Source organism: Schistocerca piceifrons, chromosome 3 (assembly GCF_021461385.2).
Source record: "Schistocerca piceifrons isolate TAMUIC-IGC-003096 chromosome 3, iqSchPice1.1, whole genome shotgun sequence".
NCBI lineage: Eukaryota > Metazoa > Arthropoda > Insecta > Orthoptera > Acrididae > Schistocerca > Schistocerca piceifrons.
The window spans coordinates 949,611,895-949,626,802 of NC_060140.1; the positions used below are offsets into that span (position 1 = coordinate 949,611,895).

At 36.5% G+C, this 14,908-nt stretch overlaps 1 protein-coding gene across 1 annotated transcript in view; it reads right to left on the reverse strand.

Annotated features, from left to right (window-relative positions):
* The window catches only part of LOC124789833 (low-density lipoprotein receptor-related protein 2), a 216,061-nt gene that overhangs the window by 43,174 nt on the left and 157,979 nt on the right, over window positions 1-14,908 (reverse strand). Inside the window, exons 41-45 of the mRNA XM_047257326.1 lie at window positions 12,717-12,928; window positions 6,364-6,550; window positions 2,619-2,838; window positions 2,192-2,527; window positions 557-812 (exon numbers count right to left, since the gene is read on the reverse strand). Coding sequence (XP_047113282.1) covers window positions 557-812; window positions 2,192-2,527; window positions 2,619-2,838; window positions 6,364-6,550; window positions 12,717-12,928 — 1,211 coding nt within the window. The remainder of the gene's footprint in view (window positions 1-556; window positions 813-2,191; window positions 2,528-2,618; window positions 2,839-6,363; window positions 6,551-12,716; window positions 12,929-14,908) is intronic.

The window sequence follows — 14,908 nt, forward strand, 5'->3', positions numbered from 1 at the left end:
ACAACTGGAGACAGCACACACACAAAACAGAACTGTTAATGCAGGGCTACTTTCACCCTCGTTACACAGTGACTTCCTATGGTCAAAAGAATATTAGAAAAGAGGTTTCTAATCCAAAAACGCAAATTATGTTAGTCATGAGGGTGGTCCAAAACATTTTTGAGCGATTTAGTGTGTGTATGCACATGGGTGTGCGTTTCTTTGGGTGCACATTTGAGCCTGTGCAATTGTCTGCATGTGATCAAGTGTGTTATCCTCTCATTTACCATTATGTTTCTAGAAATGGGTCATTAACTCTGTTCGGAGAGGTTGTGGAAAGAAACAAGAGGTTGTGGAAAGAAACAGACCATAATGATGTATAGTAACAGTAGCCTGAAGTAATTTCTGTAGTTTCTCATATAGAGAATAATAAATTATGGTCTGTTGAGGATTTTAAGCTGTCTTCATCACATTGTGAATCCAGCATATGTCAGGGTGTCATGTCACCAAATCATTGTTTCTGTGCACTTGGTGTTAACAAAATATGTTAATACTTAAGATATGCTTGAAAGGTTACCTGCAGATGCCAGCTGGTAAAGTAGAGGTAACCAATGCCAGGATGCACTACAACTGCACGTGGGTCTGCAATGCCAGACATGATAGTCTTCCTGCTGCGGCCATCCAGTTCAGCAACATCCAGATTCTTACTGTGCCGGTCAAGCCAATACAGCTTGCGTCCAACCCAGTCCACAGCAAGGCCCTCTAAACCGTGGCTATCATGGCGAATAACTGGCTCCTTTGTCTGGTTGTTGTCTGTGCTACCAATTGGAGATCTGCAAAAAGAAAAAAAAATTGAGCAATAGAAACAATATTCATTGAGCCCTTGGTGATTTTTGTTTCACAGGCCTTTTACAGTGGTCCAAAGAATAATTCTCTGTCCAACATTTGTTTCTCAATGCCACACATCACATCATCATCATTAGGGGTATAAGCACTCAGCTGACAGATTCACATTTAAAGCCAATCTCTTTACATATGCTCATGCAATGGTCAGTTTATGATGTCATCAGACCACTGCCTAAGATCACAGAGTTGCATCAATGAATGGAGACAGCAACTGTGTCCTAACTTCAACCATAGCTTGACAAATTTATTTTTGTTTGTCTTTTCAGTTAGTGAAATATTGCAGCAACAAAAGAATCAGAGCAGTTTAAGAGAATTATCAGAACACAGGCATTCCCTGGGAACTAATGAAAATATTCCTGCATTACAATATATAAAAATCAATGGCTTGATTTGGTATTACCCCCCCCCCCCCCCCAACATTTCCTTCCTGACCTTGAATATTTTAATTGTAACATCAAATAAGCGCGTAAAGAATTAATCTTTAAAAAAAATCTATTACCTCTGTAAATCCAAGATTACCAATTTTGATATCTTTACAGAGTTCTTCTTTGGACTTCTATGGAAACAGTCTAAATATGCCCACAACAGTTACATATTTATTGGAAGAGGGAGAATAAGCTACATATTTTTCAGTCACAGAGGATTATGTATGCCTACTTTGTTGCTCCTTCAGCTTTTTAAATACAGCTGCTTGATTTAGAAAATAAAGAAGTCAATGGCCCTGATCACTGTGATCCATTTATTTGCTTGCAACTTAATGTTCTGGAAATGTATATCACTACTGGAATGCTAGTTCCTTCATGCTAGAAAAAATTGCTAATGTGTTATGCCATACATCAATTATTCTAGTGGTCAATGTTATTTGAATTTATTCCTTTTTTTGTCACAGTATAACTATTATATTCGTTCAAAGTGAACAAAATAGCTGTAAAACCATCCAGAGCCATTTTAGTGTTGTAAATTAATATTGTTGACTCACACAAATAATGACATAATTATAACCTTCTGAAGGAGGGCACTACGTGCCTGAAACCAGTTAAGGAAATTAAAATTTCTTTTATACAAATGACTGCTGATTATTTTGACATAAGCAACTACACTTGCTGAAGATGGATAAAATATTAAAATTAAACTTATCAGGACTTTAAGCAAGCGATTTGTTTGGATCTAATGAGGGTCCTAGAATAAATCTTTAAGTAATGGCATACATCACAGAATCTCAGTGAGTGATCAAATTTCACTGAGTGATTATGATTTTCACCAGTAAATTAATGTTATTTTGCAGAGTAGAACTACTTCAATTTACCTATAGATTGTCTTAGCACTGACATCACAGAAGTACAAGTACTGGTCCTTGTAATCAAAATCCAGTGCTACTACATTCATGAGGTCCTGATGGACTAATGAATATTGTGTGGCATCCAGTGACATGTTCCGTATGTAATACTTGTTGGTAAATATCAGCCAGGGTTTTGTGCCATCTCTCCTTTTACATGTATGTTCATCTGTTTCTCTCTCATAAAATGCATCATTACATTTGCAGTAATAAGAACCAGGCGTATTTGAACAGTACTGTGAACAAACTCCAGGGGTTTCCAAACATTCATCTATATCTATACAAGCTTTATTGTCTGGCATTAACCTGGAAAGAAACAACAGAATATGAGAAACATTCTTTAATGAAAGTTCAAACACAATTCTGTATTTGGACAAGCACTTTTTTTTAAACTCACTTGTATCCTTGGTTACATTCACAGTAATATCCTGTGGGTGTGTCCACACACTTATGTCCACACTGATGCACTTCTACTTTGGCACACTCATCAACATTGCAATGCAGAGGCTCGTCAGAATCGTCAGAACAGTCAGACACCTTATTACACACCAAACTGCTATCGATGCAGTCTCCATTGTTACATCGGAATTTTCCTTGTGGGCATGTCTTATTTTTCTCTGAAATGAGATACAAGCATGTAAGAGTAACAGGTGATCCCAGATTCAGCAATAGGAAATGTTGACAAGAAAACTGAAAGCAGAACTCAAATAACTGCAAAGGCTTAATCATGTTGTAAAATTATGAGCAGACAGAATGGCTGGCTGCTACTTTTCTACAAGAGTCAAAATACCAGATATCCAAGAGATACATGAAAAATAGAGAAAAAAGAAAACTATTCATAGCTTTCAGAATTATTAGTTCCTTCTTACGGGATAATGACTAACCCCTCCCTACCAACCTACCCCTCATTCATATCTGAGGAGCACACTAACAGATCTGAAAGGTATGAACGATGCTTTATTTATTTAATGTGCTTATCGCCCTTACTGGATCGTACCTCCTGTTGGTAAGTGCTGGGTAGTCACTTTGTCTCCTTGCGATTTTATAATTTTCTCACGCAAATTTTCCTTTTGGCACACACACACACACACACACACACAAACTCCTCATCCTGACCCTGAAGGTCCAAGGCATGTTGACTGGCTACAATGTCATCCTCTGCCACACAGTATCATGCCGCAAGGAGGGGCACGTGGTTAGCACACCTCCCTCCTGGTCTCTTTGCCAACATGCCAAACCTTGGAGCCACTACTTATTGATCAAGTAGCTCCTCAATTGGCATCATCAGCCTGAGTCCACCCTGTACCAGTCCTCCAAGGAAGGAAACATTATTGGCACTAATGAGAATCGAATCCGGGTCCTCCACATGGGAGCACTCTTGATCACGCAGCTATGGAGGCAGGTTTTTGACACACAGAATTTTAACTCAAAATACAGTCTCCTGAGAAAAGGTGGCATGAAAACTGAAAATGAATTCTCACATTCTATGCAGAATATAAGCGGCGCCTTTGTTATAAGCAACAAGCCGCAAATGTGCGCCAGAACAGAATTCGACCTCAAATTCCTGCCTTTTGCCACCAACTGTGCTGCCGCAGCATGACTCAAAGCTTCAGCTTGAAGGGAAATTGGAGTACAGTATACTCATGATTATTTGGGATAATATGGGGGAGAAATGCAAGAATAATCAAAAAACACGAATAACAGAGGTATTTTCAAACATATATTTTTTGTTCGAAAATTTATTCAAGTTCTATGCCTAAGTACTGTAGCCTTGTTTATTTATAAACATATTCTGTGATGTTGGTCTGCTTGTGAAAGGAGTTGACATTTTTCTGCAGAGCATTTCAAATTTCTTTTGCCACAATTACGTTTTTGTACTGATACCCTCTCTGACCTATATAATCTAGAAGAGTTTCAGCACATTGCAGTGTGGTACAATGACTGACAAGGTCATTGTCTTCACCCCCATTTTCATATTCACTGTCCTCTTCTTTGTTTTATTGTGAAACAGCAGTCACAATTTTCGTGCCCCTCATTACTGAAAGACAGCTTCCCATGCATCGATCTTCTGCTGCTCATTCAAATTTTCTACATCAACAGATTCAAAAACTTTTAAAACAATTTCTAGATTCATTATTTGTGCAGTCCTTATTTCTTCATCACTACCACCTTGAAAATCACTTTCTTCTATATGTGGAAGAATTTTCCACCAGGATCGAACTAGTGTATGCGGCCTGATTCCTACCAGCCATCAGCAATCCAGCATATGGCATCTAGAATTGACAAATTCTTCCAGAACACCACAAAATTATCCTCATTAACTAACATAGATCAGCTCGGTAGTGCCATTTTACCTATGCAATTATGCCTTGGTCCATTGGCTGTGTAATGGCTGCCACGTTAGGAGGTAAAAACTTCGTTACTGTGAGACCATCATCAGGTACGAGGATCTTATCATCGAAATATGAATGGGCATTATCAAGCAATAGAACAGCCTTTTGTGGCAATCCTTTCTCTTCTATAAATCGCCAAACTTGTGATAAAAAATGTGGGTGGAACCAGTTTTTGAAAATTTCACTATCCAAGCTCCTGTTTGGTTGTAAAAACGCACAGGAAATCCTTAGCTGTGATATCCATGAATGCTACAGTTTTTCTCCAATCACTAGTAGTTTCATTTTGTGGTTCCGAGAAGCATTTTGGTGCACAAAACTGTAATGCATTCTTTAGATGACTTATCTGCAGGAGCACAAACTTTTCTCCTAGAAGCAAGGGTTGTGGTTGGTAGACATTTCCAATACATAGCACTTTCATCCGCATTATAAATTTGGTCACGTGTGAAATTCTCTTATTCCACAAATTTCTGGGCCTCTTCCTGGAAGAAATCAGCTGCCACAACATTTGAACTAAGCCACTATCCTGGCACAGTAAGTTTGCAAATCACATGACACTGTTTGAGCCTGGTTAGCCATCCACACGAGGCATTAAATTCTCCCTCTAACGCTGTAACTTCATGAAAAAACTTAGTATTTTTGGCAATCATGCCTGAAACATGGACAGCTTTTACTTATTTATGGCTAAACCACTGCAAAAAATCAGCAGCAGGTTGGCCAGTAACAATGTAAATGGTTCTCTGTTGACAGGTGGCAGTCATTTAAACAATGAAATAGCACATATTGTCATGTGGCAGGCTGTTTGTTAGAGGGATTTTTTTTTTTTTTTTAGATGCATGAATAATCCCCAATCTGAATAATCTGCATGTGAAGGCAAGTATACTGTATCTTGAAAGTAGAAAGTGAAGAGCCTCAGAACAGTGATAAGATCAATCAAACTATTTAATTAATTTCTTTGGTGATCTCAATAAAATTATGCACAGTAAGCCTGTCATAAAAATAAATGATAACTTACAAATAAAATCATGAACACAGTACTGGTTTACACTCCACATAAGACTGAAAAATGAATCTGTGTACCTAAATTGCTATTCTGATCAGTGAGCAGGGTGAATAAACCTTATAGCCTAAAGAACAACTTTCATGTTTGTCGACAATTTTTAACAATTGTAATAGTTAAAAACAATTTATTATACAGTGCTACGTAAAAAATTGTATTATAGAGTGTTACATAAAAACTATGATTTTTTTAATGCTCATCTATTTGTAGCACATCTCTGACACAAAATTAGTGTATTCTGTTCACTGGACCATGTACATATTTCACAACTAAATATGTACGTCATACAACAAGACATTGTACATTGCTGTAGTCTCTTAATCGTTATTTATTGTGTATTCTAGAAATACTACTGAACAGTGATGCAACTCAAGGCATTCCAAGAGCTCTTAATACCGTATCCGCTATCCAGAAATATTTACAGGTGTTACATCCATGTCTAAACTAATTTTTTAAAAATATTATACAGTAAACCAATTTTGCTTCTAATTATTATTTTCTCTAGAGAATCAAATAACACAGAATGTAGTTATATGACTTGTAACTAACACCAAATAAATGAATCACAAACACAATACAACATTATTCTACCCTCAACACCACGCAGACACTTTGGTTTACAGGGATGTTTTAGAGACTTTGATAACCATCAGCATTTATTGATATGTGCAAATCAATTTGCTGTATCTTACCTGGACAACTGAATTCATCAGAGCCATCGCCGCAGTCATCTCCCCCATCACAATGGTAGGCACGACGAATGCATTTGAAGTTTTGACAAGTAAATTCTTGAGGACTGCATGTTTTGTACTGAGAATTACAGAATTTCCCCTCATCTGTTCCATCACCGCAGTCATTATCATGGTCACATACCCAACCCTAAATGTGAGTTCAAATGAGCCCAAATCAATAAAAATGTTGATAGTACACATAAAGTTAGAATAAAAATGAATACAGCTGACTGAGAAGTCAAACAAACATATGTGTCTAAAGAAACCACTGATTGTTTTTATTGTAGATGTGTGAAAGTAAGGCAGAACCATCATAATTTTTCTTATATCATTCCTGGTATTAACATTTTTTTTTCTTTATTTGAACTCATTCTGTTACAAAGGAATATACAATAGTTACACACAATAGCTAATTTTTTATGCATGATTTATTCCAATGAAATATACTATTCACTTGATATTTACAGACTATTTATGATAGCAATACCATTGGTTATTATGGAATTATTTTAGTTAAAGAAACATTCAGGGTTTACGATTCATAAAAAAATGTTCAATGAAAAAACAGGTGTTTATTTCTAAAGTAACACAGCTCGTTTGAAAGCCCTCATTCTCCTCTTTTCAACAAACATCTAACTTTTCCCAAACACTTCATATTTCACAAGTTATTCATATTCACAATGTCTGTGTTCCAAAACGTTTCAATGTTAACTTGTGATTATTTCCAAAACTCAGTACCATAGTTTTGATGCACAGTTTTTTTTTCATCCCAAAAATGCCTACTTTTGGCAGAATAATTTGTTAGTTCATTAATTATTCAGTCTGAAAAATTTAAGTTTCTTGTAATATTTTGGTAGGCTTTTTGTATCCCTGAGGGCATAGAAATCAACTTCATAATGTAGTGCCTGATATTTTTGCCATTTTCTAATTATACAGCTCATAGTTGAACAGAATTTCTCTTTTTCCTATTGTACCTTTGTGTCCTTTCATTTTACTGTCATTTGTATCTTTAACCAACATATAACTGCTGTGTATTTCAATGTTCTGTAATTTTTATACTGTGCTCAGCTACAAATAGGTGTGGCAAACAGAGCAACATCAGTCTGTTAAGTAGTTAAATTGCTAACATCTAGGCATTGCTATTAGTCAGCCTCTATTTTGCTACCAGAACATAAACATCATGTTATAAGTTAATTTGTGTCCAGTATCAAAACTGTACATTTACTATGTGTCAGTTCCTGCTCAGGAACCAAAATGTATACAACATGTAGTTGGTAGCTAGTTGAAATGGATTTTACAATGAATCAGAGGGAAACTTTCATTATGCTAATATCACCTATTTATGAATCAGTGCTCAGGAGAAGTGCCTATATCTACCATATTTTGAATTAATCTGCCTCCAAAGAACTGTGCAAATATTATTAATGAGTGTAGCTTACCTATCTGCTATAAACAATGAGCCTCCTGCTTGATAAAAAGCTGATTATCACAAGGGACTATTGTGAAGAGACTAAAAATTACTTACTGCAGTGTTGTGTACATTATTTAACAGATGTCAATCAATCCCATTAATAATAGGAATTTAATTCAAGGCGACATATTACGAGATCACTGACTGCTAAGTTCTACATCTGTTAAATTAAGCAAAGAATGAAAAAACAAATGTAACATTTATGGAGAGCTGGGACAGTAAATCATCAGAAAGCTGAATTACTTATTCTTCAACAGTTTGGCATACTGTGAGTCACACACATGAACTTAATTACTGCTTTGTCTCTTCTCCTTCCAGAATGTCTTCATTCTTTCACTGAAGTTCTTCATCCTGTATCAGATAATTTTTTTGTAAACTCTTGAAGTTATTGGCCTTAGTCTGAAATGATTCTTTAGTGTAAATATCTTTTGGACCAATCTCAACTACTTCGACTATAGTTTTTACTTCATCAGCCCATTTTGCATCCACTTTCAACATTTACGTTTGTTAATGTACTACCACTAATTATAGTAAGCTTCCATAGAATTACAGCCTTCTCTTGCGTATCATATTTGTTGTTTCCTTTGCCTCTATGAACACTTTTTCCTTTTACCTACGTAAGTAATTTCTTTCTTTCTTCTCGAGGTACTCCATTTCGAATTACAGCCTTCTCTTGCGTATCATGTTTGTTGTTTCCTTTGCCTCTATGAACACTTTTTCCTTTTATCTACTTAAGTAATTTCTTTATATCTAAAAACAAAGATGATGTGACTTACCAAACAAAAGTGCTGGCAGGTCGATAGACACACAAACAAACACAAAAATACACACAAAATTCAAGCTTTCGCAACAAACTGTTGCCTCATCTGGAAAGAGGGAAGGAGAGGGAAAGACGAAAGGATGTGGGTTTTAAGGGAGAGGGTAAGGAGTCATTCCAATCCCAGGAGCGGAAAGACTTACCTTAGGGGGAAAAAAGGACGGGTATACACTCGCACACACGCACATATCCATCCACACATACAGACACAAGCAGACATATTTAAAGACAAAGAGTTTGGGCAGAGATGTCAGTCGAGGCAGAAGTGTATGATGTCTGCTTGTGTCTGTATATGTGTGGATGGATATGTGTGTGTGTGCGAGTGTATACCCGTCCTTTTTTCCCCCTAAGGTAAGTCTTTCCGCTCCCGGGATTGGAATGACTCCTTACCCTCTCCCTTAAAACCCACATCCTTTCGTCTTTCCCTCTCCTTCCCTCTTTCCAGATGAGGCAACAGTTTGTTGCGAAAGCTTGAGTTTTGTGTGTATGTTTGTGTTTGTTTGTGTGTCTATCGACCTGCCAGCGCTTTCATTTGGTAAGTCACATCATCTTTGTTTTTAGATATATTTTTCCCACGTGGAATGTTTCCCTCTATTATATTAAGTAATTTCTTTCTTTCTTCTCGAGGTACTCCATTTCCAATTTCTTATTCATATCAGGCATTTTGACATGATTCTGTTTTTGTTATGGGCTTCTGTTTTCACTATAAAATGTTGTAGTGTTATGCTTTACCTATGTTTTGGTAATCACTTTTTTGTTGATGTATTCTGCATTAACCTCTATATTATGTCCATCTGCTACTGTTTCACCTCCCTAGCTCCTCTTTTGTTCGCTTCTCTATCAATACCACTTGGAGAAATGAGTTCTACATTATAATTGGTCTGCTATCTTGATTTTTTAACTGCTTTGCTTTAGTACAGCAGTTTATCTCTTCAAGCCACTGAATGAGGCAATGCCGAAGATTCTCTGTGTAGTTATTAGTCAATCTCTTTTTTGTTCCTGTTGATGAGGAAGAAATGGCTAACTGTATGCCTCATTAAACACCTTAAACAGGTCAAGATGATGAAGAACCAACACTCATCACATGAATATGAAAATGTCAGGTACTGAGACACATTATCTCAGAACAGAAAACCGACTACAATCGCTTAATGAAGTTTGTTGAGTATCTCAGTCCAGACATCATAACTGTGAGATTCTACAGAGATTATGCAAAGAACTTGCTCCTCTTCTAGCAGAAGTTTATCACAGTCTGCTGGGACAATGAAGGGTACCTAGTGACTGGGGAAATAAAAGCAGGGCACTCTCATTTTCAATAAAAGTCATAGCACAGATACACGTAATTATAGGCCCATATCACTGACATCAGTCTGTTATAGAATAATGGAACATGTTTTATGTTCATATATTATGATATTTCTGGAGAATGAAAATCTCCTCTACATAAAACAACATGGATCCTACAAGCATAGATTTCTGAAACTCAGCTTGTTATCTTTGTCCATGCGATCCACATTGTTGCAGACATCAGCAACTAGATGGATGCCGTATTCCTTGACTTCTAGAAGGCATTCAAAACAGCTGTGAACTGTAGTTAAGTGGAAAAAATATGAGCCTACCAAATATTGGACCAGATTTGTGAGTGGATGCAAGACATCCTTGCAGATAGAACTCAACACATCAGTCTTAATGGAATAAATTTAACAGATGTAAAGGTAATTTCAGGAGTACACCTGGGAAGACTGGTCACTGGTTATAACTAATCTAGCAGATAATGTCAGAAGCTCCATGAGATTATTTGCAATGGTGTGGTTGTCTGTAAGAAGTTAGCAATCCCAGAAAACTAGCAAACACCAGAAAAACCTGCAGAAGATCAATGACTGAAGCAGGGTTTGCAGTTGACAATGAAGGTACATAAATGTAACATATTACAGATAACTAGGCAAAGAAATTCACTATTGTGTGATAACATTATTGGTGACAAATCACTGGAAACGGCCTAGGAGAAACCATCTGGGGTGACCTATGTGGAATGACCAATAAAACAAATAGTATGAAAAGCAGACGCGAGGCGAGATTCATTAGAAGAATTTTAAGGCAATCTTACTCATGCATGAATGAAGTGATCTACAAAACACTCGTTTGGCCAAATCTTGTGTATTGTACATTGGTCTGGACCCATTACTGGGTTGGATTAATAGAAGAAATAGACAAGATCCAACAGAGAGTTACATGTTTCATCACAGGATTGTTAGTTGGCACAACAGCATTACCATGATGCTCAACAAACTCCAGAAGTGGTGTGCATCACAGAGAAGTTTACTATTATAATTCCAAGGGAGAGGTTCCAGAAAGAGTCAGGCAACAATTTACTTCTTCCCACATGTATCTTACAAAATGACCGCAATGAGAAAATCCCAAAAAACATACCTAACATGGTTTACTGACAATCATTCTTTGCACACGCCACTCGCAAATAGAATGGGGAACATAGGAACAGATAGTGGTACCAGAATAACCCTCAGCCACAGATTGTAAGGTTGCTTGCAGAGTATAGATGTAAAATAACTTTTATCCTTTTATAATGATCCTTATACTAAAATATATGAAAGTACAGCATTCATCACTTTACTATCTGTCTCAAATATTGGTTTTAAATAGTTGATCAACAGCATTAGATGCAGGATATAAGATTTGAGTTTTCATTTAATTGTCTCCTGGTGCACGATTAGTTACTGGCAGGATGAAAGCTTTCCAATCCACAGGGTAACAACCTTCTGAGTTTCTCTGACAAAATATTGAGTGTGTTGCTTCCAGCTTGTTGTGGGCAGTAATCAACTCAGCAATCAGCAACGACCTATTTCCTTCTCATATTCAGCCATGACAGAAAAAAGATTTTTTTCGTGTAGTTTTATAGAATTAAATGAAAGCAAATAGAAGAATACACTGAACCCGTATGAAACAACAATAAAAATTAAACAACAAATACACAAAAGCTCATCTGGCAAGTAATTACTTGCACTGTGGCACACGGCACAATAATGATGTCTCAGATGCTACCAAAATTAATTTTATAGTTTTCTTAACAATTTCTCACTGTAAGTTTCTACAGGTCCAACAGAATGCAAATTCATTAGTGATGACATTTTTCTTTACACAAGAGGAACAGTTTCATGCCTCTCATGGTATTTTATTTTTTATCTCGGAATACTTTTAAGTTTTCCCCAGAAATATGTATCAAATGAATCTACAAACTTTGAGAATGTTCTCATTTAATTTTCACTTTAAATTTGTTCAAGACTACTAATAGAGATGTCTAACTATATTTCAGAATTTTTACTAACATTTGAGATTATCACGAGCTGGCCATGCTGTTGGATTTAAGATGAACTAGACATGTCTATTTTTGTGATGGCCATTAGAGTTTTGTAGATTTGCAATGAGCACATTGCTGCAGATGATGCTAAATATATTAAAACACTCTCTAATAGGAAATCACAAGTGCTGCCGAGAACCTTCTACTGCTGCTAGCTAACAATCAACATAGACTGGCACACAGAAACACGAAGAAGAAGAAGAAGAAGAAGAAGAAGAAGACGATGATGATGATGGTATGATGGCATATACAAATCAAAGGTTCTAGATATCACTTGTTTTAATTCTCTACAGAATTGTGAATTTTTCTAGAACTGTTATCAACATTAAAAGCTTTCATATTTTAATTCAATTATTTGTAGTATGCTTAAGCAAACTTTTTAGTTTCAGGATGATTCTGTCTCAAAAATCTGCAAAGAAATGATTAGAAACCACAACATGCTAATCCAACTGAGGAGACAAATAAGACGGACAGAAATAAAAATGTGGGACACTACATTGCACTTTATTTATTGCTACTATAACTTTCAGGAAGAATAATATTAGTTGCAATGAATGCAGCACTTAGAATGCACACAAGATCAGAAATATCCAAGAGTTTTGCCCTCATAAATTATGTGGCAGTGCACAACAAAATTAAGCAGTATTTACCTTGTTAATGCAGCGTCCATTGGCACACTTAAACTGTCCTTCACCACAAGGAGCTGGAGTTGGGCAATTCAAGAGGGTCGAGTTTTCGTCTGCCCCATCCACACAATCTGGGTCACCATCACAAAGCCATTTCTTGGGAATACATTGGGCCCGATTCCATTTCTTATTTTCATTGCACGTAAATTCTGTCTCCTCATCACATTTTCTATCATCTAAAATTTTCAATAAAATTATAGCTATATTATTTTGTCAGGGGACTGTTGTAAATTATAAAGAAACATAATTTGTGAATTGTCATTTTACAGTCTTTCATGGTAAAAAGATACATTCCAATTAATTTGCATTGAAAACAGATTTTTGAAAACACGATGAGACATCCTCAAATCTTCATAAGAACCAAAAATTAACACAAACACTGTAAATAACCAGTACTTAAAATCTGAAAAACTGATGGAGCTGTCTCTTAGAATCACCATTTCTTCTTCAAGAACTGTTCTGAGGGAAGGAAGATTGACATTCAATGTCCCACAGAGAACACCTCACTAGAGACTTGGTAGAGAAGTGGATTAGATAATAGGGCAGCAAACAGGTTTCAAAGGAGCCATTCAAGAATTTACTTTATGTGTTTGAAGGAAACCACAGAAAAGCTAGATAGACAACCAGAAAGGGATTTGCCATCACCGACCAAAATATAAATCCAGTGTAAAAAATGAACCACCTCATTCAGTAATTCATCAGAAAAGCAATAACAAAAAGTATCAATTCTTCCACTGCCCCTGGGACATGTATGTGCCACTTAGGTTACCAAAGAACCAGTGAGAATTTGCTGCATGTTATTGTCAAATTGCTTTGTGCAAAAACTGTTTGACACCACATCACAAGTAGGATACATGTAACTGTTGCATGAGATACTTGCATTTGCATGTAATGATAAAGATCTTGTCAGTTGAAATAATCTACTGAAATGAGAAACAATAATGGAAATTTAGCAAGACCTGGCACTGCCGGCAGGAGAAGCAGTAGCTGTTGAAGTTAAGTTTGTAGGACAGCCGTAAGTCCCAATCAATGTTTTTTATACACCAGTCTTGCTCAATTTGACAAGAACATCATAGAAACTGTAGAAGTTACAGTTCAAAGTAAACTATGGTATTTACATTTCAAAGTAAATTCCACAGATTCTGACAATACTCTTTCTAATAGAGCTATACCAGTCAATAAAAAATTATTGATTGGAACTTGTGAGTACCCTGCAAACTTAATAACGGAACTTCCTGAATGGAACACCACGTAAAATAAAGGAAAGGCAATCCCACCTTTAGCAGCCTGATGTGTGATGCATGGACACACATAACAGAACACACTTTAAAGTGTCACAGTGGCTGTGGTAGTGTGTGTTTAGGTGTCTGTGTGGTTATGTGTGTGAACGTGTGTACTTTCTGCCAGAAGAAAAGCCAGAAATCAAAAGCTATTTAATACTGTGTCTATGAATCACACAACAGTCCGCTAGAAGCAAGTGATTATCTTTCCCTTTACTTTACCCACTGAAAAGTCAAATATTTGTCATCATAAATACAATCCACATGATTTTTGGAAAATATACAGTGTGAACCAAAACTACACTGAACAACTTTCAGTTGCTGTTCAGGGATACGTTCTGAGTATTTTGGGATACGAGACCTCATTACAGCATTATTGCATTTGCTTTGGTTGCTTGCCCCATTTATCACTGTATCTGTATTGTACTGAAAATACTGAAAACAGTGCACAACAGTGCAAATCTGAATGGTATCTGCTGTGTGTCTTGTTTCCACTTGCTCACAGTGCCTGCTGTTGACACAAGTAAAGTCCACTTTAATTCGCCTTCAAGTTAGTATTCAGTAATGCTTAGTTCTGTCTAGAGTTGTGTTTTCTGGCAGTGTTAGTTATGCATTGACAGTGATACACAGCAGTATTATGGATAGGTTTATTGATGACGAGTTGGCCAATGTGCATTTCCTGCATAGGTTCAATGAATGCAATGGCAGAGCGGTGCAATGACACAATGCTGAGCCAGTGATGTCAACCACTTCAGCTGTACATAGTCACCTATGAAAAAACGAAATTTTTTTTTTTTTTTTTTTTTTTGGGATGTACATTTTGGTGATTACACATAATAGGCTTTTTCACTGTTGTGAAGGTATTTTCTCAGAAGG